This window comes from Suncus etruscus, chromosome 15 (assembly GCF_024139225.1).
Source record: "Suncus etruscus isolate mSunEtr1 chromosome 15, mSunEtr1.pri.cur, whole genome shotgun sequence".
NCBI classification, from domain to species: Eukaryota; Metazoa; Chordata; class Mammalia; order Eulipotyphla; family Soricidae; genus Suncus; species Suncus etruscus.
In genome coordinates this window covers 69,276,001-69,300,848 of record NC_064862.1, presented here as the reverse complement: position 1 = coordinate 69,300,848, position 24,848 = coordinate 69,276,001, and the positions used below count along the sequence as shown (strand labels likewise).

Below are 24,848 nucleotides of genomic sequence, written 5' to 3'. Positions count from 1 at the left end.
GGGTCTGCCATATTAACGTTTATCAATATGCCAGTCTCTGTTCTTCAGCACTTACATAGAACCTCTATTTCTCTTCCTAGAACAGACTTTCAACCTTGTGATATTATTATCCCTATCCATCGATTATCCATGAGATAGTTGAAGAGAGGGCTAGAGAGATGCTATGGCCAAGAAGACCTGGTCTTCATACTGCCAAGCCAGCTTTGATCCCCAGCACCTCTGAGTTCTGCCAAGAGTGATTTCTGAGCACAAAGCCAGGAATGAGCCTTGGGGATAGTCAGATGTGACCTAAGGCCCTCTCCCCCCCCCCCCAAAAAAAAAAGATAGGTAAACAGAGCCCAGCTAAGCCAAAGGTGAACTTCAACACTGCACTGAGCTGAGCCAACCTACCTCACTCAGAGCTGGCCTAGCTCTACTAGAGACCACCTGAGAGAGACAACAGGCATCAGCTCTCAGGCTTGGCAGCTCCTATGTCAACTGTGCCAAGAATGTCCCAGGTGAGGGAAATAACTCACCTTCTCTCTTTTCCTTCCAGAGCAAGACATCCTGCGACAGGAGTTGAACACGCGTTTCTTGGCCTCTCAGAGTGCTGACCGTGGGGCTTCCCTGGGCCCCCCGCCTTACCTGCGGACCGAGTTCCACCAGCACCAGCACCAACACCAGCACACGCACCAGCACACACACCAGCACACCTTCACACCGTTCCCCCACGCCATCCCTCCTACCGCCATCATGCCGACGCCAGCACCTCCCATGGTGCGTACCCCAGGCAGAAATGTGAGGATAAGTAGAGCACGACTTTTTTTTATGCAGCTGGGGGTTGGGTGGGGCTGGACTGTTGGGGGCCCTGGAGATTGGCTGGAGAATGGTCGTGGATGGGGCTCCCCTGGGCCTTGGCAAGGGAGAGAGGAGACACCCCATGTGAGGCAGTCTGAATCTTAGGTAGGAGTGTCCTGGACTGAGTAAGGGGAGTTTTCTCCTAGATGCCCGCAGAGGAGTGTGGATTCTGAATGGGGGAGCTTTGTTTGCTCAGATGCCCTGAGAGACGTCATCTCTGTGCCTGGCCCCAAGTAAATGATTTAAGGCGGGCAGAGGAGGGGGCACTGTCCAGAGACTCACCCCATGGCTATCCTGCTCTTCCAGAGCTTTCCTCCCTGACTCTGCTGAGATATTTGTCCCTGTTTCTCATACAGGGCCCATGGAGAACAGGCTTGGTTGTGTGTGGCTCAGGGAACCCAGGGACAGAGCTCGGCCAGCAATAGGCTCTGCTGGCAGTGACATCTTCTTGGTCTTGCTAGGGGGACCAGTGTGCCGGAAAATCACTTAGGGGTTCTTTCTGCCTTAGTATCATCAATGGACTGCCTGGCTCAGTACAAGAGTAGTAGATACTTGATATTTGAGGAAATGCTTGATTTAAGGCTATGACCATAGACTTTGGAGAAATAAAATTTTATGGGGGAGAGGGGTTATTTTTGGCTCACACCCCATGGTGCTCAGGGTTTACTTTTCCTGGTACTACTCAGGAGTCACTTCTAGCAGTGTTGAAATGGGGGAAGCAGCATGTGTGGTGCGGGGATCAAACCAGGGCTAGCTAGCTGCACGCAAGACCATCACTTTAATGTTACCCTATACCAGTGATGGCTAACCTTTTTGAGCCCGAGTGCCCAAACTGCCACACAATGCCCAGTCCTCCCAATGGCCAGTCCAGCCCTGTTGCCAGGTGAGCTGCAAAGCAGACACCGGCACACTTGCCTCCCGACGTGCAGCAATCTTAATTGTGGACCCCTTCCCATGTGCCAGCTGCAAGGGCTTTGCATGCACCGCTGGCACACATGCCATAGGTTCACCATCGAGGCCCTGTACTATCTCCCTGGCTCTTAACTTAGTAATTTAAAACATTTTTAAAGTTTAGCATAAAAATGTGATCTGAGAAGAATGTTATGGATGATGCTTTAAGACCAGCTTTTTTTCCTAGTAGCAAATCTTTTAACTTTTTTTCCTGAATAAACGAAATGTCTCAATAGTTACATTTGTAAGGGCTGTCATTTTGGGATAAAGCTCATTTTTGCCAATCTGAGTGAATTGTTTCACACATCAATTGTCAGAGAGGAGTTAGCACCCCAGGACGATGACATAGATTCTCATGGTAGATATTCACTTATGATCCAAAGAAGGGATTTAAGTTCAGGCTCACCATACTTTGCACTGGGACAGCAGATAATTAGAGAGAAGCTGAAAATGGCAGGGAATTTTCTGGATGAGCCGGGCCAAATGCTCACTTTGTTCCGACTTATCTAAATAATTGCCTCTTCAACTTAGCTGTTGGGTTTGAACTAGTTTCAAAAAAAAGAACAGAAAGCCAAAAAACAGTGGTATGGCCAGGATCTAGAGGCCCCTTCTGGGTTTTCACCTCGATTTGCTGTTCCTGCTGATTTCTTGTCTGGATTCGAGAGCTCTGAATACTTTGCTATCCAATAAGCTGGTGGAGTCTGGTGAGAGTGTCATGGCAGACGTTGACTCTAGGCCATCTCCGCTGAAGCAGTGGACAGAAAAATATAGGTTGTTGAAGTAACTAGTTTTTGCTTTGATCCCTTTACAGTTTGACAAATACCCTACCAAAGTTGACCCCTTCTACCGGCACAGTGTGAGTTCTCTTCCCGTGCTCCACGCTTGCTGTCACTGCTCTCCGTGTTGTGCTCTGCCACAAAACCAGCAGCCTTCCCTAATCATCTCTGCAACAATTCCCATTGCTCCTGTCACTTTGGATGCTTGCTTTTGTGACTTTTGCTTTTGGTAAAGATGCAGTATCATCTCCTGAATCAAAAGATTCTAAGCAGCTCACTCAGACTTTAAAACAAAGGCATTGGACCTCTGTCCTGCACTGGTGTGTCCACAGCTGAATAGTGTTGGGAAATTCTGAAATCACAGGATTTCGGTCCATTTGCATTCCAGATCATTAACACAGTATCCCTGGAACTCAACGTTAATTATTTCCTTCCAGTAGAAAGTTCCTGATCTTTATGACTCAGATATTAAAAAAAAAAAAAAGATTATTTGGTTTTCTGGTCTGATTGTAGATCCTATTTCCACTTGGCTAAACACTGTTCTCCTGAGCTTGTCACCATTGGAAATAAAAGTATAAGAGATCTTAAACTTGAATTATTTTTTTTTCTATTTAAAATTATTATTTAAATAATACTGATTTCATGCAGCTCTAAAAGTATATTCTATAATATAAATTGGTAGCAGCCTAAATGTTCATGGTCTGTGACTTATAAGCCACCAGTTTGTTTTTCTACAAGACCTTGAACCATCTTAGATGATGTTTTGATTATGGAGTGAATACTGCATTGTTTTTACCTGAAGTTTTTGCAAGTTTCTTTTCTCGATAGTTTATTTCTATCTTTTTTTAAAGCCAGAAAGAAGGAAGATTGACCATTGCTTGTAGTCATGTTGATTCAATCTGCTTAACATTCTTGCTTTGATTTTTGAATGGTATTATCTTATCACTGGAACTGCTACTTATTAGAGCAATAGTCTGTAAATTCATCCCTGCTTTGAACCACTTAAGTAGACGCTGCATTAGAGCTGAGTATAGCTAAGAAGTCAAGACCAGAAGATATTCGAAATCAATACAAAATTCAATATGAAATTACTGACTCCAGAGATCATCAGAACTACCAAAAGGTTGAGCACAGTGTGTGTTCTCCCATACATTGTTCCAATGTTCTGCTCAAGATTGGTTAAATAGAGGTGCAAGATGCAGTGGGTCCATAGTCCTTCACGTGGAATCTCTCACGTGAAGGATCCAGCCCTAATAGTCACTGCATTTTGCCTTTTGTGCCTATCTCACTGATTCTTTTTTTTTTTTTTTTTTTGGTTTTTCGGGCCACACCCATTTGATGCTCAGGGGTTACTCCTGGCTATGCGCTCAGAAATTGCCCCTGGCTTGGGGGACCATATGGAGCAGGGGGATCAAATCGTGGTCCTTTCCTTGGCTAGCGCTTGCAAGGCAGACACCTTACCTCTAGCGCCACCTCGACGGCCCCTGTCTCACTGATTTTAAATCTATATCTTCAGGGAAAGTGTAATGTGTTCAACAGGTGTCTTAACTTTACTTATATCAACCATATGCATGGCCTTTTTGTATGCATTTTCTCCAGCAAGTGCCTGGAGGCCTGAATTTTTGGAAGATTTGTGTTTTGTGACTTAGATGCTGCAGATTTTCAGTTTAGAGTGGGAGTAGTCAGCTAATAGTGTAAACATGTCAACAGTGGAGTAAAGCAAAAGGAAAATGGTGAAAACAACCCAAGTTTTTTTTACTGAAACCATAAAAGGAAATACACCACTTGAGACAGAGGAATCGAAACTTTAGTGTGGTTTAGTGTGTCATGTATTTAATTACTCCACTTCATACAGAGTGCAGTGGGAGAGTTTCTTCTTCATGTTATTAGTTATAGCAGATAATAGACAAAGCCCAGGGTCTCCCCTGCGTTGGGATTAGGATGTTATAAGGGAAATTAAGATGCAATGCACTCAAGTATCTAAAACACAATTTTAGACTTAAAAGGAGTTTTAAATGAGGGCACTTGGCTTGCAATCACCGTTTAAGTGGATTTAGTTCAATATCAATTAGTCTGACAAACTTTGCTGCATCATTGAAGGGAGCAAAATGAAATAAAGACCAACAGCAAAAGTGCGTGCTTAGAAAACAGAGAGGATCGTGCAGAAATAGCTAGCATAAGTTTATCACTAGGAAGAGCTTGGGATTTTGATGTATTATGTAACCCCAAACGGTGGGGCATTTTCAAAGATCTGTGAGGCTCAGAGTGGTAGAATCTGACTTTTCAGAAGGAGGTTAAGATGTTTTTGCATTGTTGCAGTATTGGTGTAGATTTCTTTCCTTCTTGCTTTGCTCTATGAACTATCGATTCAGGAAAATTGATATCCTTAATTCCAAATCGTTCTTCTCCTGGCACTCAGGGGTCAGACAAACGGACACATCCAGGGTGGCCTGTGAGGTCACACTGAGCTTGTCCGTCTTAAAAACAGTAGCTCCATTGCAAGTACACGTGGGATTGTTTTACCCTTTCATAAATATTTGTCATCGTTTTAAATGAGATCATTAAATTGTCCTCTGAAACTGCCACTTCTAGAACAACCTAATGAAGCAAGGATTGTGAATATTTTCTCATTTCCTCAAACTATTAAAAATCTAAAAGTACTAATTGAGTTTTAATGGTATAAAATCCTAGAACTCATAAAGACTTGCTACTTTTCCTTTCTTTTTCTTTTTTTTTTTCCCCTTTTTCTAATTAACTTGTAATTTTCTGGGCATCTTACTAGGCTCAGCACCCCTCCTGTTTTTGATATGCATTAAGATCTTCAACCATTCAGGGCTTCTATCCGATTTAACAATTAATAATTAGGAAAGCTCCCTTTCTAATGATACCCTCATCTGGGACATCATTTGTTGGCTGATTGATTCTGAACTACTTTTAACTTTTTAAGTTAAACATTCATGGCACATCTGTGTGATCATTTCATCATGGCTTCTTGACTAATAGCATCAAACTGAGATTACTTGGCTTGCTAATGTTGATGTCTTTCTATGGGAAGGGAATTTGAATATATCATTTGCCTCCTACTAAACTCTTGTTTTCCCTCTCCATCTCTGGCCACAGCTCTTCCATTCCTATCCTCCTGCAGTATCGGGCATCCCCCCTATGATTCCACCCACTGGCCCTTTTGGTTCACTACAAGGAGCATTTCAGCCCAAGGTAAGAAACTTTACAGTCAACACACAGGTGTACTTAAAAGGGGCTCAGCCAAGGCATGCAGGTGGGATCTGCATCCTTTCTCCTACCAGTGGCTGATTTTTTCAGACCCAAAGTGACCATTGGGATTAATCTGCAATTTTTTTTTCTAGTTCCTTCTAGTTTTAAATTTTAGTGATAATTTAATTTTCAGTTGCTACTACTTCTGACATACTAGTTGAGCTAGCATTTTTATGATCTCTTAAAATGCAAATTATATATTATATTCTGCATATCTGTATATATGTATGTATATATACATATATATGTGTGTGTATATATGTATTTATCTTCTCACCAATAGTTTGGACCTACGCTGCTGGTTCACAGTTCTGTGAAATGTGGAATTGTTTCAAATATATGTGCACTGAGTTGTCCTCAAGGTCTTTATGGTTAGCAGAGAGACAGACTGCACTTTATTGATTTTTGACAAAGGGGGGATACCAAATTGAAAGTATATCAAGGGAAACTCTTCTGCTCATTCTCCTCCTTTGCTCTGCAGCCCCATCTGCCTGTACCCAAGGTCTGCCCGCATGGGGAGGCAGGACCCACCTCTTTGAATCCATTCCTCTTCTGCCCTGGTCATTCTTGCCAAGGTCAAGACTATGTCAGTTACTAACATCCTGATGTGAAATTAACCCTTTACCCTCTATAATAACTAAGCTCTCTTCTACTGAGGCAGTAACATTCCGCTCAACTTTGTACCTCTGAAACCAATATTGAAGAGTAATTTTTCAGACCACTGCCTTGTTGTGGCTTGACATCTATTATAACCCTGATTTCACTTTCATCAGCCCCCCCCCCCCAGTCAAAATGTGTTTATCCTTTTAGTAAACTATTCTCACCTTTTTTAAGGTAGAAAATCTGCTGTGTGAAACTTTTGCTTTCCTTTGCTTTCCTCCCTCCCTACCCCAATCTTATTTCTAAAAGACAGTGTTGATTTGGGTCTGTCTCCAAGAATGAATACATACTACACTTCCAAAGGCATCTCCCCTTAAAACCAGAAACAGGAAAAGCAATTAAAAACCATGAGGGGATGGTAGGTTGTGGCAATACTGCAAAATCACATTCAGCTGATGGATAGAAACTTCTTTGCCAGCTTGGTGGGGGGTGGTGTTTCGTGGGGCCCTGGTAAACCCTTGATCTTGTGATAATAGGGTGGAGATTTTTAGCTTCTTCACCCAGTCTGTTCTTTACTCCTCCCTCAGATCCTGGTGTGTCCCCTCTAGGCTACATCAAACCCCTAGTGCATCCCCAAACAGACTGGTAGGTCATTTAATAAATTAGGCTATTTCCCTCACTCACAATTATCCAATCACACAGAAAACTACATCTGGGCAAGAAAGTGTCTCTCCTGGTGTTGAAATAGGCCTTTCCAGGCCATCTTACTGATTGAATATGTAGATTGCAGTTCATTAGTGGGAGTTCTTCATATGTATGCAAATCAGGGTGTTAACAACTCCAGCTTAATTGTTAGTTGTACAGCAGCTGATTGCTTTTCTTTCTTTCTTTTCATTTTTTTTTTCCTTCTCCTTTTAAGCAAGCTCTGTGCCTAAACTTGAGCTCCTTTTCCATACGAATTAACTACCTGGTGTGATTTTTTTTTTTTAATAAAATATCTGGTGAAATAGTATCTGATTTCTTTCCCTGCTAAAATAAAATTAGGCACTGCTTGTGCTGCTTGGGGCTTTTGTGGTCGTCGTCGTTAATTCGGACTCAAGCCTACCGTTAAGGTCATTGTTATTAATGACACGAAGAAGGGTGGTGGGAATGGGCCAGCTGAAGCAGAATTACTGCAGAAATCATCTAATAGCAGATCTGTGTGGTCCCTAAATTAGGTTCTCTTGTCCCATTTCCACCACTGCTAATGAGTAATTACTGAGTGTAATTCCTTGTTATTGTCTGCCAGTTAAAATTTAGAACGTTAGCTTAATGTCTGTGAAACACTTTCGGTGATTCTGATGAGAAGCACCTGATACAGCAAATTATAATGATGTTCGCTTAAGCATTTCTTGGAATGTTTGGTGATAAAGCAAAAACACTGTGATAGGCAGAGGCGTCGGCAGTTGGGGAGGAAAAGCAGCTCAGGAGCAGTTCCACCCTGCTGGGTGGTACTTCATGCAGCAAAGTGGGGCGAGACCTGCCCCTGCTTCAGGTGCCAGGGCAGCCTGCAGTGAGATCCCTGGAGGAAACGGGGAGCCACTCCTCCTAGCTCCTGGGTATTCCAGAATGAAAGCAAACAGAAGAACTGTAGTTGAGAATGAACTTGGCTTTGTGCCTCCTATTCCTTCCTAAACTCTGTTCATGTTTTTTTGCAGACATCCAACCCTATCGATGTTGCCACTCGGCCCGGGACAGTTCCACACACTTTGCTGCAGAAGGACCCGCGGGTATGTGCTAAGCAGGTCTGCTCTCAGCAAGTGGTCTCGGGGTGTGCTCAGGTGGGGTTTGTGGGGAGCAGCTAACTCTGGACTCAGGCTTTCCCTTAGCTCATCCAAGGGGTCATTTCTTCAGCATCTCCTAAAGTTGAGCTCTTCAGTTGGTGGTAGAAAATGACCCTTGCTCTTCATGAACAAGGTCGCTCCTACTGTCCTGTGGCCCTAAGCCCAGGTTTATAGCCTGGATAGTGCCCGCCCTACCACCCTCTGTCCTCTGCTCCTTTGCCTTCACTCTTCTGAAAGAAATAGCTGTCGAGTATTTTCAATGGAAAAGCATTAAGCACTTTATTCCTGGAAGTCAGGATCCCCACTTTCCTGAGGCCTGTACCGCACAGCTCTTCTGACCACTACTTTTAATGTGGTAAAGGATCTTCTTGTGCTCGAAGGCCCAATAAAACCTCCATTATGCTTTGGTTATGTTATTTATTTATAACTTATAACTCCGCCTATTTCAAAATAGAATTTGGAATTGTACCATACATAGGAGCTGGGCTCATTGATAGCTCTTTGCATTCCTAGTAAATCTAGGAAGCGTGATTATCTTTTACGGAATCTTTTTCCCTGGGCAAGGTAAGGGCAGTCACAAATAGATGACCAGAGTGAGGCTGAAGTTTAAAGACTCACTCTTAAGTATGCTTCTGAGGCATGTTGGTTCCCACTAAGTGAGGGAGATCCAGTCCTTTTCAATAGGAGAGAGTCTCTGGGAGGGAGCACAGACAGATCTATGGGTCTGGCCCCCAGCTAGCCCAGTATTCTGAGACTTTCCTCTCTCGATGGAGCATGTCATTTTTTACACTCTGCCACAGGGCAACTCTTCGGATGGGTAATGTGAGCAAATCGCTTTGCCATAGGGCAAATTGCTATTGATTAAACTTGTACAGGGACTTGTCAGTGTAGCTGTCCCCTGGCTTGTGATGTGGGGGAGGGGACACTTGGCACTTTTGATAGTGTGAAAATGGGTTAATTATTCTCTAAAAGGGCTTCATTTAAAAGTAAAATTCTAACATTTTAATCTCCCCTCCTAATGAAGCACTACAAATTTGTTAATTAGAGCAATTGTTTGAGTGACAGGCATGTAACCAAGTTGTCATTTTCTCTTCACAGTTGACAGATCCTTTCAGACCTATGTTAAGGGTAAGAAAGCTTCTTCTAGAACTGTTTTGCAACCTCTATTTGACTCCCTGTGGGTTAAAAATACAATTCCATTACAAGGAAACAGGCCATAGAGACAGTAGTTAGGTTTTTCGGAAAATGATTGAAAATGACCTAAATTGGTTTGCTCTGAGTGTTAGAAGAAGCCAAACTATTGAGGATAAAGCCCTGCTAAATCGGACACTGGTTAGCACTTCTGGAGAAAGATTTGACTGAAAGGTTCCCAATTGTGGACTGAGATAAAGGCCTCCTACATCTAGAAACTCTCTTTCTAGTCTTTCTCTCGCCTTCTTCCTCCTCCACCTCCTCTTCCTCTTCTTCTTCCTTTCTTTTCTCTCCTTTTCTTCCTCCTCTACATCTTCCTTTCTCCTCCTCCTTCTTTCTCTTTTTTCTCTTCCTCTTCTTCCTTCTCTCTTTTTTTTTTTTTTTTTTTTGATTTTTGGCCCACACCCAGTAATGCTCAGGGGTTACTCCTGGCTATGTGCTCAGAAGTTGCTCCTGGCTTGGGGGACCATATGGGACACCGGGGGATCAAACCGCAGTCCGTCCAAGGCTAGCTCAGGCAAGGCAGGCACCTTACCTTTAGCGCCACCGCCCGGCCCCTTCCTTCTCTCTTTACCTCTTTCTCTCTCCATCTCTCCCTCCTTCTCCCCACTCCCATCTTTTCTCTCCCTTTTCCCCTCTCCCTTCTCTCCCTCACACCCCCAAGTGGCCTCATTCTATATTGAGTGCTGTTGAATTCTTTGGTTTGTTTGTTTGTTTGTTTGGGGGCCCACACCCAGTAGTTCTCAGGACTTACTCCTGGTTCTGCCCTTGGGGATCACACCTGTCAAGATTCTGAAGACCCTGTGAGGTATCAGAAACTGAACCCGAGTTAGCCATGTGTAAGGCAAGAGCCTTGTCCCTTGTACTGTTTTCTGGCTGTTGCCTTGTTAAAGCTCCTCGACCTTTTCTTTGTCAGAAAGTTCTGCTCTAAGCATTGCTTTGTTTAACTCTTGAGAGGTCTGGAGATGGGCCAGCTGATGACTGCTAGAGAAATGCTGGCTTACTTGGGCAGGATGGATGGGGATGATAGATGGTTGGATGGAAGATAAATGGGTAGTAGATTTCCTGCTAGACTTAACCCATTTCTGGTGTAGATAATCAGGTCATTTCATTTCCCTAAAAAGAAGAAAAGGAGGATTATATCATCACTTAGGTGATTGAAAACGACCTATAATTTTATTAGAAGAAAAGAGAACTGACCCCTAACTCGGACTGAAGTAGATTATTTCAGAGTAGCTCCTTCAGAGAGAGCCAGAAGTTTTGTCTCTTGCTGCCGTATGGACAGGCAGGATTTCTCCTCACCCATCCATCCCCGTTGAGTCCACATTTGGATTTTAGTCACAGCAAGAATACAAATGAAGCAAAAGCAGTAGGTGGTCGCTGCCCTATTGGCATAGAACAGACCAGATTCACCGCTAATATGGCAGAACTTGGTAGACTGCCTTGGTAGATTCCCGGGGATTAGGGAGAGACTTGTTATCTGCAGAGGCCTGGGGAGGAAGGACCTAGTTCTTGCCTTTGTTTCCTCCCCTTTCACATAGGAAATGAACAGTGTTCCCCCCTTTTCCCTCCACCCTCCAACCTGAATGGGTAGTTGACTCTGAGTGAAGCACTTGTGAGAAGTGGGTTTCAGTGAAAATGTGGGGAACTCCTTTGTCTTGCTTTGGAGGTTAAAGAAGAAAGTTGGGGGGAGGTTATGACAGGTCCTGTCCTCTCTTGTTTTGAGTTGATTCACGGGCATTCGCTAATTAGCTTCTCTGAACAGCCGATTTGCATGCTAGCATGGCCGCCTTTGTTAAGTAGGGCTCCCCGCGCTACCCCTCTGCCAGCTGGCACCAGACGAGAGGGAGAGAAGAGACACAAAGTGGGCTTCGGGCTTTGCTATGGTGTCCCTGGTAACCGGGGAGGTTCGCTTTGAGAGCCGTTTTGAAGCAGAGCCCCTGGCTCCCGCTCCCGTGGGAGGCGAGGGAGCTGGCGAGAGTTCTCGGGCCTAGGGCTCGGAAGAGCTGCTGAGAGCCACAGTTGGAGGATCCGAAGGGCTCTTGTTTCATGAAAAAGCCATCCCTGCCCAAATCCGATGAAAGCTTTGAGGAAATGTAAAGTGGTTTTCTCTGAATGGACTTTTTTTTCTGACCACTCCACTCTCTCTTGTTCCAGAAACCCGGGAAGTGGTGTGCTATGCATGTTCACATCGCCTGGCAGATATACCACCATCAACAGAAAGTCAAGGTCAGTCTTGTCCTCCTAGTCCAACAGTGGGGACATTCAGGTGTTTTTCTCTCTGTGAAGGAAATTTTCAAAGACCCACAAAGCAGACAGGACTAGGCACTCTTCGATAAAGCTATTTGGAAAACTTTCCACTGGGGATAATAGCTAGCCCAAATGTGAACAGTGTCAAATGGACAAGAATTCCTAGTGTTTTCTTCCCCTTTTTTAAAGCACTTTTATTGTTTTTGACCTAAAGAGTTTAAATATAAAGTCTTAACATATAGATTTTAGAATCAAAATATTAGTGTGGGAATTCTGGGAATTGCTTCACATGAAGGATTTTTTGGGAATTGGTGCATTACTTTTATTTCATGACCTGGGAAACTTGAGAAGAATAGATTTTACCCTATTGAACTCCCACTAGCAGTGCATACTATTCAGAAAAATAAGTCTTCAGCCTAGAGAGATAGTACAGTGGGTAGAGCATTTGCCTTGAATACAACTAGTTTGAGTTTAATCTCCAGAAGTTCTCTAACCTCTAGGAGTTATCCCTGAGCATAGAGCCAAGACTAAGCCATGATCACCACCAAGTGTGGCCCCAAAATCAAAGAAATGAAAATTTAAAAAGAGGTTTAAAATAGCTCTTGTAGGGCCCGGAGAAATAGCACAGTGGCGTTTGCCTTGTAAACAGCCGATCCAGGACCAAAGGTGGTTGGTTTGAATCCTGGTGTTACATATGGTCCCCCGTGCCATCCAGGAGCTATTTCTGAGCAGACAGCCAGCAGTAACCGCTGAGCATCGCCGGGTGTGGCCCAAAAACCAAATAAATAAATAAATAAATAAAAATAAAATAAAATAGCTCTTGTAGGGACCAGAGCAATAACATAGTGGGTAGGGCATTTGACTTGCTCACAGCTGACCTGGGTTTGATCCCCAGCATCTCATATGGTCCCTTGTGCCTGCCAGGAGTAATTTTTAAGTGCAGAGACAGGAGTAACCCTGAGCACTGATAGGTCTGGTCAAAAAAAAAAACAAAATAATAATAATAATTAAATAGCTCTTTAGAAGTCATGCTTGGTTCACAGTGTTGTGATCCAAGTGACCAGTGGGTAGGGTTAGAACACAGTCGGTGTTGGCCAGATTACTTTCTGGCCCATAGGTCTTTCTCTTGTTTGTATATATTTCCTCTTGCAGATACCTGTGTGGGGGCTGTATTGGTCCTCTCATACACATTAGGGGAGAGATACAAACTCTGTCCCAGCAGATGTGGGCAGCAGTGCTTGGCCTGAGAGGAAATTCCAGGCATACTTGGGGTTAATGCGAGCTGAGCACCACGCCATCTCAGTATAGCTAGTGACACAGACTTAACTGTGCCTACACAGGTAAGGTTCATACCTTAGCTGAATGTGACGAAGAGACACACAGTGCGCCTATAGAAATGGTGCCAGGCAACTAGCTTGACTCAAGATGTTCTGAACTATCCATTTGTGAGCACTGAGCAGAGGGACAAAGTGTGCCTCTTAACAGATGAATTGGTCCTGATTTTAGACTCTGATTATGTCCACTCTGTGTAATAGTGCCTAGAGAAATTGGGGTAAACAGCAAACCAAGAATTCCAATAAGTTTTGATTAATCCCCCTTTTCACAACGAAGCTTTTATAGCAGTGTTGGGGAGTAACACAAGAATAATAAAAGCAATGAGTAAACATGAGGCAGAGGTAGGTAGCACAGATTTTTTTTTAATGATGACCAGGGAGAGTAGACCCTAAATTTGGGACCTGGCTCTAAACCATACATGGACCCTAAGTGCTGTTGGGATGACCATTATAGCCCCCCATAGCATTGGGCCCAAATACTGAAGCATCAGGCCTGTATCACAGGCTGAGCATTGCCAAGCAGATTAAGTAACTAAAAATAATCTGGCCTAATTCAGAGTTAAGAAGACTGAACTCCACTTCGTCAGTGAAGTCACCAAAATGTTTTTGCTGAGATACCGAATACCTGCTTTCCCCGGAACATCCCATCAGTGAGTTTTGCTCACTTTTCCTTAACTGGAAGGCAAGGTTTAATTAGACACCTTATGGTTTGGCTTAGTTAGAAGATGTGAGTACTTTGAAGAGCTAACTAGATTTTGATGCTTCATTCAATTCTCTTCGAATGATCTCCGGATGATGTGGTTAAGGGAACAGCAGGTGAAACACTTGGGTTAAAAATGATGAAGGATGTTGCATGTGCCACTTGAAGCAACTTCTGTTCCATGGACGTGTCTCTGCTGACTAAAACTTTCATTATCCCAATTCAATTAGAAAGACCTCTTGCCCAGGAGATAGCTGTTCATCTTCCCTTCCCAGCAAGCTCAGAGAGTAATCCCCAAGCTCCATTTTGCTTCATGGACTAAGTTGTGTTTAATGGAACTGTGCTGTGGACCATGTAGTATTAGCACTAAATAATCTGGCAAGCAAATTAACAGAGGCACTCAAAAGATTTTTCTAGATTTATAGTAAATTAGAAGCTTTGTTTGGGGGGTTGGCGGTTACTTGATAGTGGGACTTTCATGATAGCATTCCCCATGGATTTGAGCAGAACTCACACTGCTCTCCCTTCTCTTTAGCATTCATTTACGCATTCTTTTAGTCTCTGGCAGAGAATTTCTCCAGGGAGCCTAGCGCCTGCAGGTTACTTACAATAATGGGCTCCCAGGGCCCTGGGGTCCCGTTGCTTAGAGTTTAGTAGTGAGGATCAGTGTGTGCGTGGAAAATGGTACAAATGCTGTCCACATCCGAGGAGCGACGTTGCCAGCTTGCAGCCAGAGTGCTCCGGGTCGTCTTTATTCTAAATGACTATGATGGATGAGAGGGGGCTTGAACTTCTGCCACCAGTTCGTCGCTCAGTCCTCATGGGTGCTCCATCTAGTATTTCTCTGAACTCTAATTCTACATCAAGCACGGATTTATTTATGGCAGAATATGAGGGAGTTTGAGGCAGAGTCAACAAGGGATAGAGGACATTGGTGGAGTGTGAGAGATACAGGAAGGGAGACTCAGAAAGGGGAAAGGTGTGCATGATGGGAGATTGGAGGTCAGAGGAAGGAACCTAGAGGGAAAATCAGGCTTTCGAGGAAGTGGGAGCATTCCAGGAGGGTGAAACCCTCAGACAAGGTGGATAATCAAGCAGGTGAGGTAACTTTGAAGCCAGGCTCCTGAAAGGTCAGTCTATCTAAATCAGAGGAAGGAAAGCAGAAATATCACACCTGCTCTTTTATGGGTTTTGTTTGTATGTTCGCTTGATTTTATGCTTGTTTTAGGGCCACACCTGGCAGTGTGCAGGGCTTACTCCTGATTCTGCACTCAGGAATCACTCCTGGAGGGGTTTGAGGAGACCATATGAGGTGCTAGGGATCAAAACTGGCCAGCTATGTGTAAGCCCACTACCCTATTTGCAATATTATCACTCTGGGCCTTTACATCTATTCTTGAAGGCTTGCTGGCCTAGATTATTCCCTCCTCTTCCTCAAGTATATAGGGATACTAGTCCCCACTGAGCTAAACTGATACCTCTGTTTTGCTTGCTATTTTCAGTTTCCAGCATGGGGCCAGAGACATAGCCGGGCACTTGCCTTGCTTGCAGCCTCCCTGGAGTTGATCCCCAGAACTCCATGTGATCCCCCAAGCCTGCCATTATGACCCCAAAACTAAATTAATGAAATAATTAAAATCTCCAGCAATGATCACTGGAAAATTAGCTTGTAGGCATGCAAATACTCTTTATAATTTCAAGTTACTAATGTTCTGTGGCAGTTATTAAACAGTTAATTTGCACAGTAGATTACTCATGCAGAAAGCCTAATAAAATGAGCTTTAAAATACTGCCATTTAAAAACCTCCCTAAAACGGGCCTTTCTAGTAACTGATAGGCTATTTAGGGGATCCCTGTTGGAAACAGTCACTAGGCCTTTCTTCCTCAAGTCCCAGAACTCAGCACAGATCCTGGTCTCTCTGATCGCAGACACCCACCCCATCCATCCTTAGCTGGCCTTCGCTCCTGACATTTGAGGGATAAATGGTTTGTGAGTTGCTATTCTCACGACATTGCAAAAGCAGAGGCAGACTGCGGCTTGCAGCCCAGGTGCATTTAGAGTTGATTCTGTCTGCCTTGACCTCATCATTAATATCCTTCTTCTCAACCATTTCTCTTGGGGTTTCATCTTTTTTTTTTCTCTCTCTCTCTCTCTCCACCACCCCCGTTGCTCTTTTAGAAACAGATGCAGTCAGACCCACATAAACTAGACTTCGGACTGAAGCCCGAGTTCCTGAGCCGCCCCCCAGGTCCCAGTCTCTTTGGAGCCATTCACCACCCCCATGACCTGGCTCGGCCTTCCACTCTGTTCTCCGCTGCTGGTGAGTGCTGAGCTAGAGGGGGGCTGAGTGCGGCACATCTCGGATAGCTCAGTAAATGATGTTTGTGCTGTGGTCTGCTGCGCCCTTACTCCCTAAAAGTGCCATTGATGCCAGCTCCAGGCACCAGCACAGCCGGCCTCAGGAGCTGGGCTGCTCTTCATTGCTAGCCTTCTTTCATTAAAGAAGGAAGAAAGGATCATCTTTCCCTTAGGGGCCTTACGTTGCTGTGGCTCATTATTTGCTTCTATATGAAACCAGGATAACTCACAAGCACGTCAAACGCTATTGAAAAAAGATCAGAATGCTTGCAAGGGAAACTCGGAAGGAAACAATGCCTGGAGTTGTATGAGAATGCGGCTGCCTTTGCTGTACATGCCCACAGAGCACTTAGAAATCCTCTAGCTGTGGTTTGAGGATCCAAAGATAAGGGCACAATTCAGATCATTGTTGGTCACCTTGTGTATATATAATGGGAGAATGAGTCCATTGGTTGCTGTTTGGTTTTTTTTTTTTTTGTTTGTTTTGTTTTTGGTTTTTGGTTTTTGGTTTTTGGGCCACACCCGGTAACGCTCAGGGGTTACTCCTGGCTATGTGCTCAGAAGTTGCTCCTGGCTTGGGGGACCATATGGGACACCGGGGGATCGAACCACGGTCCGTCCAAGGCTAGCGCAGGCAAGGCAGGCACCTTACCTTTAGCGCCACCGCCCGGCCCCCGGTTGCTGTTTTTCTTGATGACAGCTTTTAACATCATTACCTGGTTGATTGTAGTAGTGTAGAAATTTTAGGGGTCAGGGCATAAAGCATTCAAGAGATGGGCTTATTAGCCTCTGAGAAAACTCGCTCCTTAAAATTACTCACAACTGTCCATGTAATTCACAACTGTTTCTGCTGAGGTCAGCAGCTGCAAGGAATATTAGGTAGACAAGAACAATCCTCTGGGTTTCTAGGCTTTCTCATCACTCAATAAAGGTGTACAGTGCCTGTCACAAACTCCTCCAGCAATACCTGTCATCACTAGTAAAGACTCACTCAAGTGACCAGCTCCATGACTTCATACCCTGGGTGGAAAGTAGAATTTACTCTGAGGTCTTAAGTATTCAAGGGGCCTGTCCTTCAGGAGCAAGTTCCACATTCATCCTGCTGGCTGCCTTCCTAGACTTTTATCCAAGACCCATTTTTTTGGTGGACTAAGGCACTTCCATCCAGGAAGAAAGTAGAAACACCCACATGGCAAGAAATCATTGTGGGTGCCGGCGAGGTGGCACTAGAGGTAAGGTGTCTGCCTTGCAAGCGATAGCCAAGGAAAGATCACGACCGCGGTTCAATCCCCCGGCATCCCATATGGTCCCCCCAAGCCAGGGACAATTTCTGAGTGCTTAGCTAGGAGTAACCCCTGAGCATCAGCGGGTGTGGCCCCAAAAAAGAAAGAAAGAAAGAAAGAAATCATTGTGGTAACAGGTCTTGTTGCCCTAGCCAGTGAATCAGCCATGGGTGTAGACGGAATTTGCTCAGGTCTCAGGTTTTTCTGTCATTTCTATCTGGGGACACATTTGAAGGCTTTGTTTCCATGGCACCTAGGCTCGGAGACAGGGCTGCATTAAGAACAATTTTTGGAGAGAAATAGAGATTTCTCCCTGGCTTCCTTTTGAGCCAAACGGATGAATTGGCTTCTTTTGCTTCAATAATTCTGGAACTGCTAGATGCCCCCAGGGGCCAGGCTGAGCAAAGCTCCGATCTTCATGAAGCATTAATTAGCTTGTACTACACAGACAGTATGTGGCCACATTTTTATTTAGCTGGCAGCGCTGTTAGCAGCTAATGGATATGCGGGGCTCTCCTCGCTTTCTGGAGCACGGCCACGGAGAAGTCCCAGCTAGAGGGAGCAGCTGCCCTTTCTGCCTGTTAGGTCCTGCATTTTGGGGGAACACTATTCCAAACCAAAAATATAGAGTGAGGTCCTCTGTTCAGTCTGATTTTTATGGGCATTTATATGTCTTTACTGGAACTAAAATAATGCAAGCGAGCATGGAGGTGGTTAGTATACTTAGTTCTAGTCGATCTCTTTTAATATTAAACTTTATTAGTAGAAATCTCTTATTAGTATGTGCAACTGGAGAGTATTTGTTAGATTCAGTCACTTTCCTCTTGCAGTTGGGTACTAATGTCTGAAAGAAACTAGAGGCTTCCCCATCCTTTGACCAATTTTTTGCCCAGAGCCATGCCTGGATTACTGCCCTCTGCCGGCAACTCTGTGTTCACAAGCTAACTTGAGCTCCTAAACGTTGCCAAATATGGTCTTTCCCTGACTCACATGCCTATTTTCCCTCTTTCCCTTGCCTTCTCTCTTTTTAAGAAGAGAAAGTATGGGGCCGGAGAGATAGCATGGAGGTAAGGCGTTTGCCTTTCATGCAGAAGGTCGGTGGTTCGAATCCCGGCATCCCATATGGTCCCCCGAGCCTGCCAGGAGTGATTTCTGAGCATAGAGCCAGGAGTAACTAACCCCTGAGCAATGCTGGATGTGACCCAAAACCAAAAAAAAAAAAAAAGAAGATGAAGTAAGGGTAGGGGTGGAAGGAGGTATTTGAAGCATCTTAAACTACAATTTGTTGAAGGTGGGGGGCAGGTGACTAAAATAGAAGCCCAAGGTGACCCTAGTTCTCAGAAAGCAGGTGGTATTCCTCCCACTCCACCCCCCAAAAAAAACCCCATAGGAATGAGCTTGGTTTTATGGCACAGGAGAATAAGTACATTCTGCCTTCCATGACTGAATGTCCATCATAGAACTTGGACCACAAACTCCTTCAGGAGGAGAAGTAATTGTGAGTAGGCTCCTGTCTCAGAATATGTTTTTTTAGGTACTCAGTCCTGGACCCTTAGGTGACAAAAAGCCACTTGCTTTATAGAAATTATTTTTCTGTAGAATCTAATTCATTTGTATTTGACTTAACAGGTGCTACACACCCAACTGGAACTCCTTTTGGGCCACCTCCTCATCATAGCAACTTCCTGAACCCTGCTGCTCACCTTGGTGAGTTGTCGCCCCACAATTTAGGAGACTTTCCACTCCCCAGCTGTGTACTTTAAATGCCAGGCCAGTTGACCATGGTCCTAGCCTGGGCCAGGACAGGGCTCTCATGGGTATTTGTACCATCTATCCTCAGGAAGTAGATGTGGGTTCAGTCTGAAATTGATGGAAACCAAATCACACTTGGGCCCACAGATTTGAGGACTTCTTTCTGCTTGTGGGAGGAAGGGCTCCAGGCCTGGGATAGCAGACACCTCTAGAAGGTGGAAAGAAAGACAAGATGAGATTATGAGAACCCCTTTCTCATCACCACCCCAGTCATGTGTCTCTTCTGAGTTCAAGGCCAGACTCAACCTGCAGGGGTGGGGTAAGGTGGGGTGTGTGTGTTTCCTGCAAGAGTGCAACACTCAGAAACTTGACTATGCATCTTCAGAAACTTGAGATATTTTTTTATTTCTCTTCTTTGGGGGCCCCTCACAGAACACATTCCCATAAGAAGGGAAACATGCAGTAAGGCCTGTTCCTCAGAACACTGAAACTTGAGTAATGTTCCACACCTGGCTAAAGAGAGATAGGACCAAGTGAGCCCCATTCCCAGAAACAACTCTCAGAGATGGTTCACTCACCCTGTACCCATTTTGGGCACAGCAGGAACTTGGTGAAGAAAGGTTGGGAGGCCAGCCCCACGGCCTGAGTATGGAAAAAGCCAATGTCCTTCAACTCTTTCCTTCTTCCTATTTCTATTTGCAGAACCTTTTAACCGGCCATCCACTTTCACAGGCCTTGCAGCAGTTGGTGGCAATGCCTTCGGGGGACTTGGAAATCCTTCAGTTAGTGAGTACCTCTAAATTCTTAAACTCTGCCTGCTAAAGTTATCGCCTCTTGTCTAGCTAGAGCTCCAAGCTTTTATAGATGAAAGAAAATGATATTTGGAAGCCAATATAGATTTTTATCATTGCAAAAGGAAGTCTAAAAAAGGGAATAAGGTTTGAGCACACTGATACCCAAACCAGCATTTTAATGGCCAGCACCATGAACTCATGCTCAGAGGGTTAGGAAAGAGATATAGCTGTTTGAACTCCCTTAATTTTTCCTGAAGTTTTCTGGTTTCATCCATTTTTAAGCTCTCTATCCGAACTCAGCTCTCCTTAAAGTGAGAGCATTTCCATTTCCATGTGCCTTTGGTTCTAGAGCGATTGCAAGTTGGATTTCCAACTTGGTACTTGGGCTTCCCTCCCACTATTCAAGAACTCGGTACAGACCAGCTCTGCTCAGAGAGACCGAGTTGACAGTACCTCATGCAATACTCTCTGCAGGCTTCTGTGCTCTTCTTGGCTGATGCCTGAAACTGGAGGGCTCACTCATTTCCCAGCATAAACCCCTCTAGCAGGGTGAACTTGAGGCCATATATGTTCTCTGGCTTAAGTTTGCACGCTGGGGGCAAACCAGACCTACACTCTGCAGGGGGGTGTGGGGAAAGGTTCACTATACCTTCTGCTCTGAGTGGAACGGGACTGGGTTACAAAACCAGCCTTCCCCTCTGCATGCCCAGGATGTGTGCATGCCCCGGATATGTTGGAGCCAGTCTGCGTGATCCTGCTGGGGGGCCCTCACCTGTTCAATCTCCCTACACCCCCTCTGCCTTTGGTGTAAAAAACAGAACAGCTGTGAGCTGCCTCTCCAGTGGAGGACGAGCATTCCGCTAATAAGTGTGTTAATCTCCTTTCCTTTTCCAGCTCCCAATAATATGTATTCATTTTAACTCTGAATGCTGTTAGAAGTTTTTTGGTAAGTACCTTCATTACAAGCGGATTATATAATTTCTCTTAAACCTTTTTGTTCTCCACTTCACCATTTCAGCACCCAACTCAATGTTCGGCCACAAGGATGGCCCCAGTGTGCAGAACTTTAGCAGCCCTCATGAACCCTGGAACCGGCTGCACCGAACGCCTCCGTCGTTCCCGACCCCTCCGCCCTGGCTGAAGCCAGGGGAGCTGGAGCGTGGCGCGCCCGCCGCAGCTCATGACAGAGATAGAGATGTAGATAAACGAGACTCATCTCTTAGTAAAGATGACAAAGAAAGGTACGGAAAGAAACCGCTCTCGAGTCCCCATGGGGGAACCCCCACTGTGCCACGGCCTGGCCACGCACCCACCCTGCCCCAGCCTTGTGCTCAGATGTCCACATAGGCTTGACTCTCCTGGCCAGTGCCCCTCACATCCCCGTCCCTAAATGCACCCCTCACACCCCCCTAGTTTCTCATGTCCTGAAAGGAGTGCCCCAGCACAGCGAGCGCCCTTGACTTGGCAGTCACACATGCAAAGGCTCCCAGCCCCTTGAGGTTAGCGCCTCAGTCGCTGCCTTTCTCCGAGAGGGAGCTGTCCTACCACGCACACACACAGCATGACTCAGCACCATATTTGCTTTGCAGTTCGTGCAGTCCATTAACTCATTCATAGGTCTCTTTCTCTCTCTCTCTCTTTCTGTTTGCTTTTCAAAAGTCATGTTTGCATTGTCACATATTTTTGTTCTCAAGTTGTTTTGTTTTGTTTTGTTTTTCAACTCAAATTTGGAGCTCACAGATAACTAATAAATTTTTGCTTAACTTAGAGGAATGTGAACAAGTATTTTTGGTTTGGGATCTGTTTTGCTACTAGATAATGAGCTTTCTAGCCACTGTTAACATGATATTTGCATGCGTTAAACAGAAGCAATCTCAAAGAGAAAAGTAGTATTTTTATCTCACAGTATTTTTTTTTCCTAAAGAATGTTATAACATTCTTGACATGTCTTTTTTATTGTAGGCCGTTTTCATTTTGAATCAACTAATAAGCAAAGAATATATAATATCTGCTTGACAGTAAATATCTAATAACAATTTCCTTTTGGCATTTGAGACCTAAGTAAGGACCCAAATCTCTTTAATTTTCTTTATGTGTATATTGGTGTATGTGTGTAAAGTGATTTTGTTTGTTTGTTTGTTTGTTTGTGGACCATACCAATGGTGCTCAGGGGTTACTCCTGGCTCTGTACTCAGAAATAAATTGCTCTTGGTAGACTTGGGGGACCATATTGGATGCCGAGGATCAAACCTGGGTTGGCTGTGTGCAAGACAAATGCCGTACCTACTATGCTATTGCTCTGGCTTCTGTGAAGTGATTTTTTTTTTAATTCACCTTTATAGACCCTGAATGTGATAGTCTTTATCCTGGGCCATCAAGGCCAATTGAGTTCTCTCAAAAAAGAAACCATTTTCTTCTGAGGAAGCAGGGTAAAAAGTCTCTTGGCCCACAGGAGAACTGGTTCTCACTCCAGTGCTGTGCCATGAGCATGCTTCAGGCCAGAGCTCAGCTCAGCTGCCCTGCTGTGGCCAAGAAGCCAATCTCAGTTATAAAGCCAGACAAAAGAGCCCTTCTTTCTTCTGACCGCATAAGACAGAGGATTTCTCTCATGGCCTCTACGTGTTGGCTAGAATCAGAATTATAAGGTGTCCCCTCAGGTGGCCTGTTCGATCCTCACTTGCTCCAGGTCTCTCTGAGCTGCCCCAAAGACTTCCCTGAGCTTCAGGTGAATTCTAGAAGTTTAGGGTTCTGGAAGTCCTGGGTTCTTAAGTCCCTGCCCAAGATCTTCCCAGCTCTGGCTCCGTTTCTGCAGCAGGCTGGTCTGTACAACTGCTGTCCCTGCAGCTCCATCTCGTCAGTTTGACTTTCTTCTTCCCGATGCAGAAGCCCTTCTATTTCTGGGTGTTTGTCCTGTGTGTCGTGCACTGTTTGTGTGAAAGGCTTTGACCCACTGGAATGTGAATATAATGGGGGTGATCAGATCGGTTTGGACCTCTTGGGACACACTGATTGAAACATGAAATGGGCTGAGGCCAGACCACTGGGCTGTCTGGCCTATCACGAATTTCAGACTGCACAGTACCATGGGGCTGCAGGAAAGCTTGCCTACCAGGGTCACCAGGAAGCCTTGCTTCCTTCTGACTCTCCTCTTGCCCTCATTTCCCCCCCCCCCCCCCCGTCACCCCATCACACTTCCTCCAAAGCTGAAGCAAGAGACATCAGGGTGGTCAGTCTGCCTGCCCAGCCGCTCGTCTCCTCTCACCTTCATCTCATTGGCAGCCCCCCCAGCAGGGCGACAAGCCCATTTCACATCTGCCTTGTGTTTTCTCTCCCCTTCTCCCCATCCCAGGGAAAGCGTGGAGAAAAGACACGCCAGCCACCTTTCACCAGCACCTCTCCTCCCGGTGAGCACCCTGGGGCATCCCCGCGGCTCAGCCGAACAGATCAGGGGTCATTTGAACACTGAGGCTCGCGAGAAAGACAAGTCCAAAGAGAGGGAGCGGGAGCGAGAGCACTCGGATTCCCGCAAGGAGCTGCCGGCCGACGAGCACAAGGCGAAGGACGGCCACGCGCCCGAGAAGGACGGCCACGGCCACGAGAGCCGCACTGGGCCCGACGAGGCCAAGCAGCTGGCCCGGGTGCCCTCGCCCTACGTGCGCACCCCTGGAGTGGACAGCGCCAGGCCCAACAGCACCTCGAGCCGTGAGGCCGAGCCGCGCAAGAGTGAGCCGGCCTACGAGAACCCCAAGAAGAGCGCGGAGGTCAAGGTGAAGGAGGAGCGCAAGGAAGAGCACGACCTGCCCGCCGAGGCACCGCAGACCCACCGGGGGGCCACCACCACCGAGCCGCCGCCCCCCAGCTCCTCGAGCAGCGTGCACCCCGGGCCCCTGGCCTCCATGCCCATGACGGTGGGGGTGGCCGGCATTCACCCCATGAACAGCATCAGCAGCCTGGACAGGACTCGCATGATGACCCCCTTCATGGGCATCAGCCCCATCCCCGGCGGAGAGCGGTTCCCCTACCCCTCTTTCCACTGGGACCCCATCCGCGACCCTTTGCGGGATCCCTACCGGGAACTGGACATCCACCGCCGGGACCCTCTGGGCAGGGACTTTCTGCTCAGGAACGACCCTCTCCATCGCCTCTCCACGCCACGGCTGTACGAGGCCGAGCGCTCCTTCAGGGACAGGGAGCCCCATGATTATAACCACCATCACCATCACCACCACCACCCTCTGTCCGTGGACCCCCGGCGGGAGCACGAGCGGGGTGCCCACCTGGACGAGAGGGAGCGCCTGCATATGCTCCGGGAGGACTACGAGCACCCGCGGCTGCACCCGGCCCACCCTGCCTCCCTGGACGGACACCTCCCGCACCCCGGCCTCCTCACGCCGGGACTCCCCAGCATGCACTACCCCAGAATCAGCCCCACGGCGGGCCATCAGAACGGACTGCTCAACAAGACACCCCCAACCGCGGCACTGAGCGCACCGCCGCCGCTCATCTCCACACTGGGGGGCCGCCCCGTGTCCCCCAGAAGGACTACGCCTCTGTCCGCCGAGATGCGAGAGCGGCCACCTTCACACACGCTGAAGGATATTGAAGCTCGATAAGGAGGTGGAAAGGGCCGCACCCCCGAACCTAGATCCTATCCCATCTCTGGAGCAGAGAGAGCGGAGCAAGTGAACGATTGAGCGAATTGGGACCGTCCCAACTGCAGACACACAGACTGGGGCACCCAGAGACACCCCCGCTCCTCCCCTTGTACAATATGTATAAACTTAAGGTGCAGATTTTGAAATGTTTTGTATATTCTATGTTGAGATTTTTTTTCACATCTTTTAAGCCAAGTCCAACGTTCCCACGTCTCCTACTCTTTTGGTTTCTCCTATACAACTTTTCAAATCGGAACCAAAACAGTAAAG

At 46.1% G+C, this 24,848-nt stretch overlaps 1 protein-coding gene across 1 annotated transcript in view; it reads left to right on the top strand.

The window, feature by feature from the left end:
• Nucleotides 1-24,591, top strand: part of LOC126029918 (autism susceptibility gene 2 protein-like) — a 173,738-nt gene extending 149,147 nt beyond the window's left edge. Inside the window, exons 6-16 of the mRNA XM_049788156.1 lie at nucleotides 536-756; nucleotides 2,600-2,644; nucleotides 5,685-5,780; nucleotides 8,135-8,206; nucleotides 9,359-9,388; nucleotides 11,609-11,680; nucleotides 15,915-16,056; nucleotides 19,007-19,084; nucleotides 19,832-19,915; nucleotides 20,942-21,164; nucleotides 23,273-24,591. Of these exons, the coding sequence (XP_049644113.1) occupies nucleotides 536-756; nucleotides 2,600-2,644; nucleotides 5,685-5,780; nucleotides 8,135-8,206; nucleotides 9,359-9,388; nucleotides 11,609-11,680; nucleotides 15,915-16,056; nucleotides 19,007-19,084; nucleotides 19,832-19,915; nucleotides 20,942-21,164; nucleotides 23,273-24,536 (2,327 nt within the window). The 3' untranslated portion in view covers nucleotides 24,537-24,591. The remainder of the gene's footprint in view (nucleotides 1-535; nucleotides 757-2,599; nucleotides 2,645-5,684; nucleotides 5,781-8,134; nucleotides 8,207-9,358; nucleotides 9,389-11,608; nucleotides 11,681-15,914; nucleotides 16,057-19,006; nucleotides 19,085-19,831; nucleotides 19,916-20,941; nucleotides 21,165-23,272) is intronic.
• The last annotated feature ends 257 nt before the right edge of the window (nucleotides 24,592-24,848 follow it).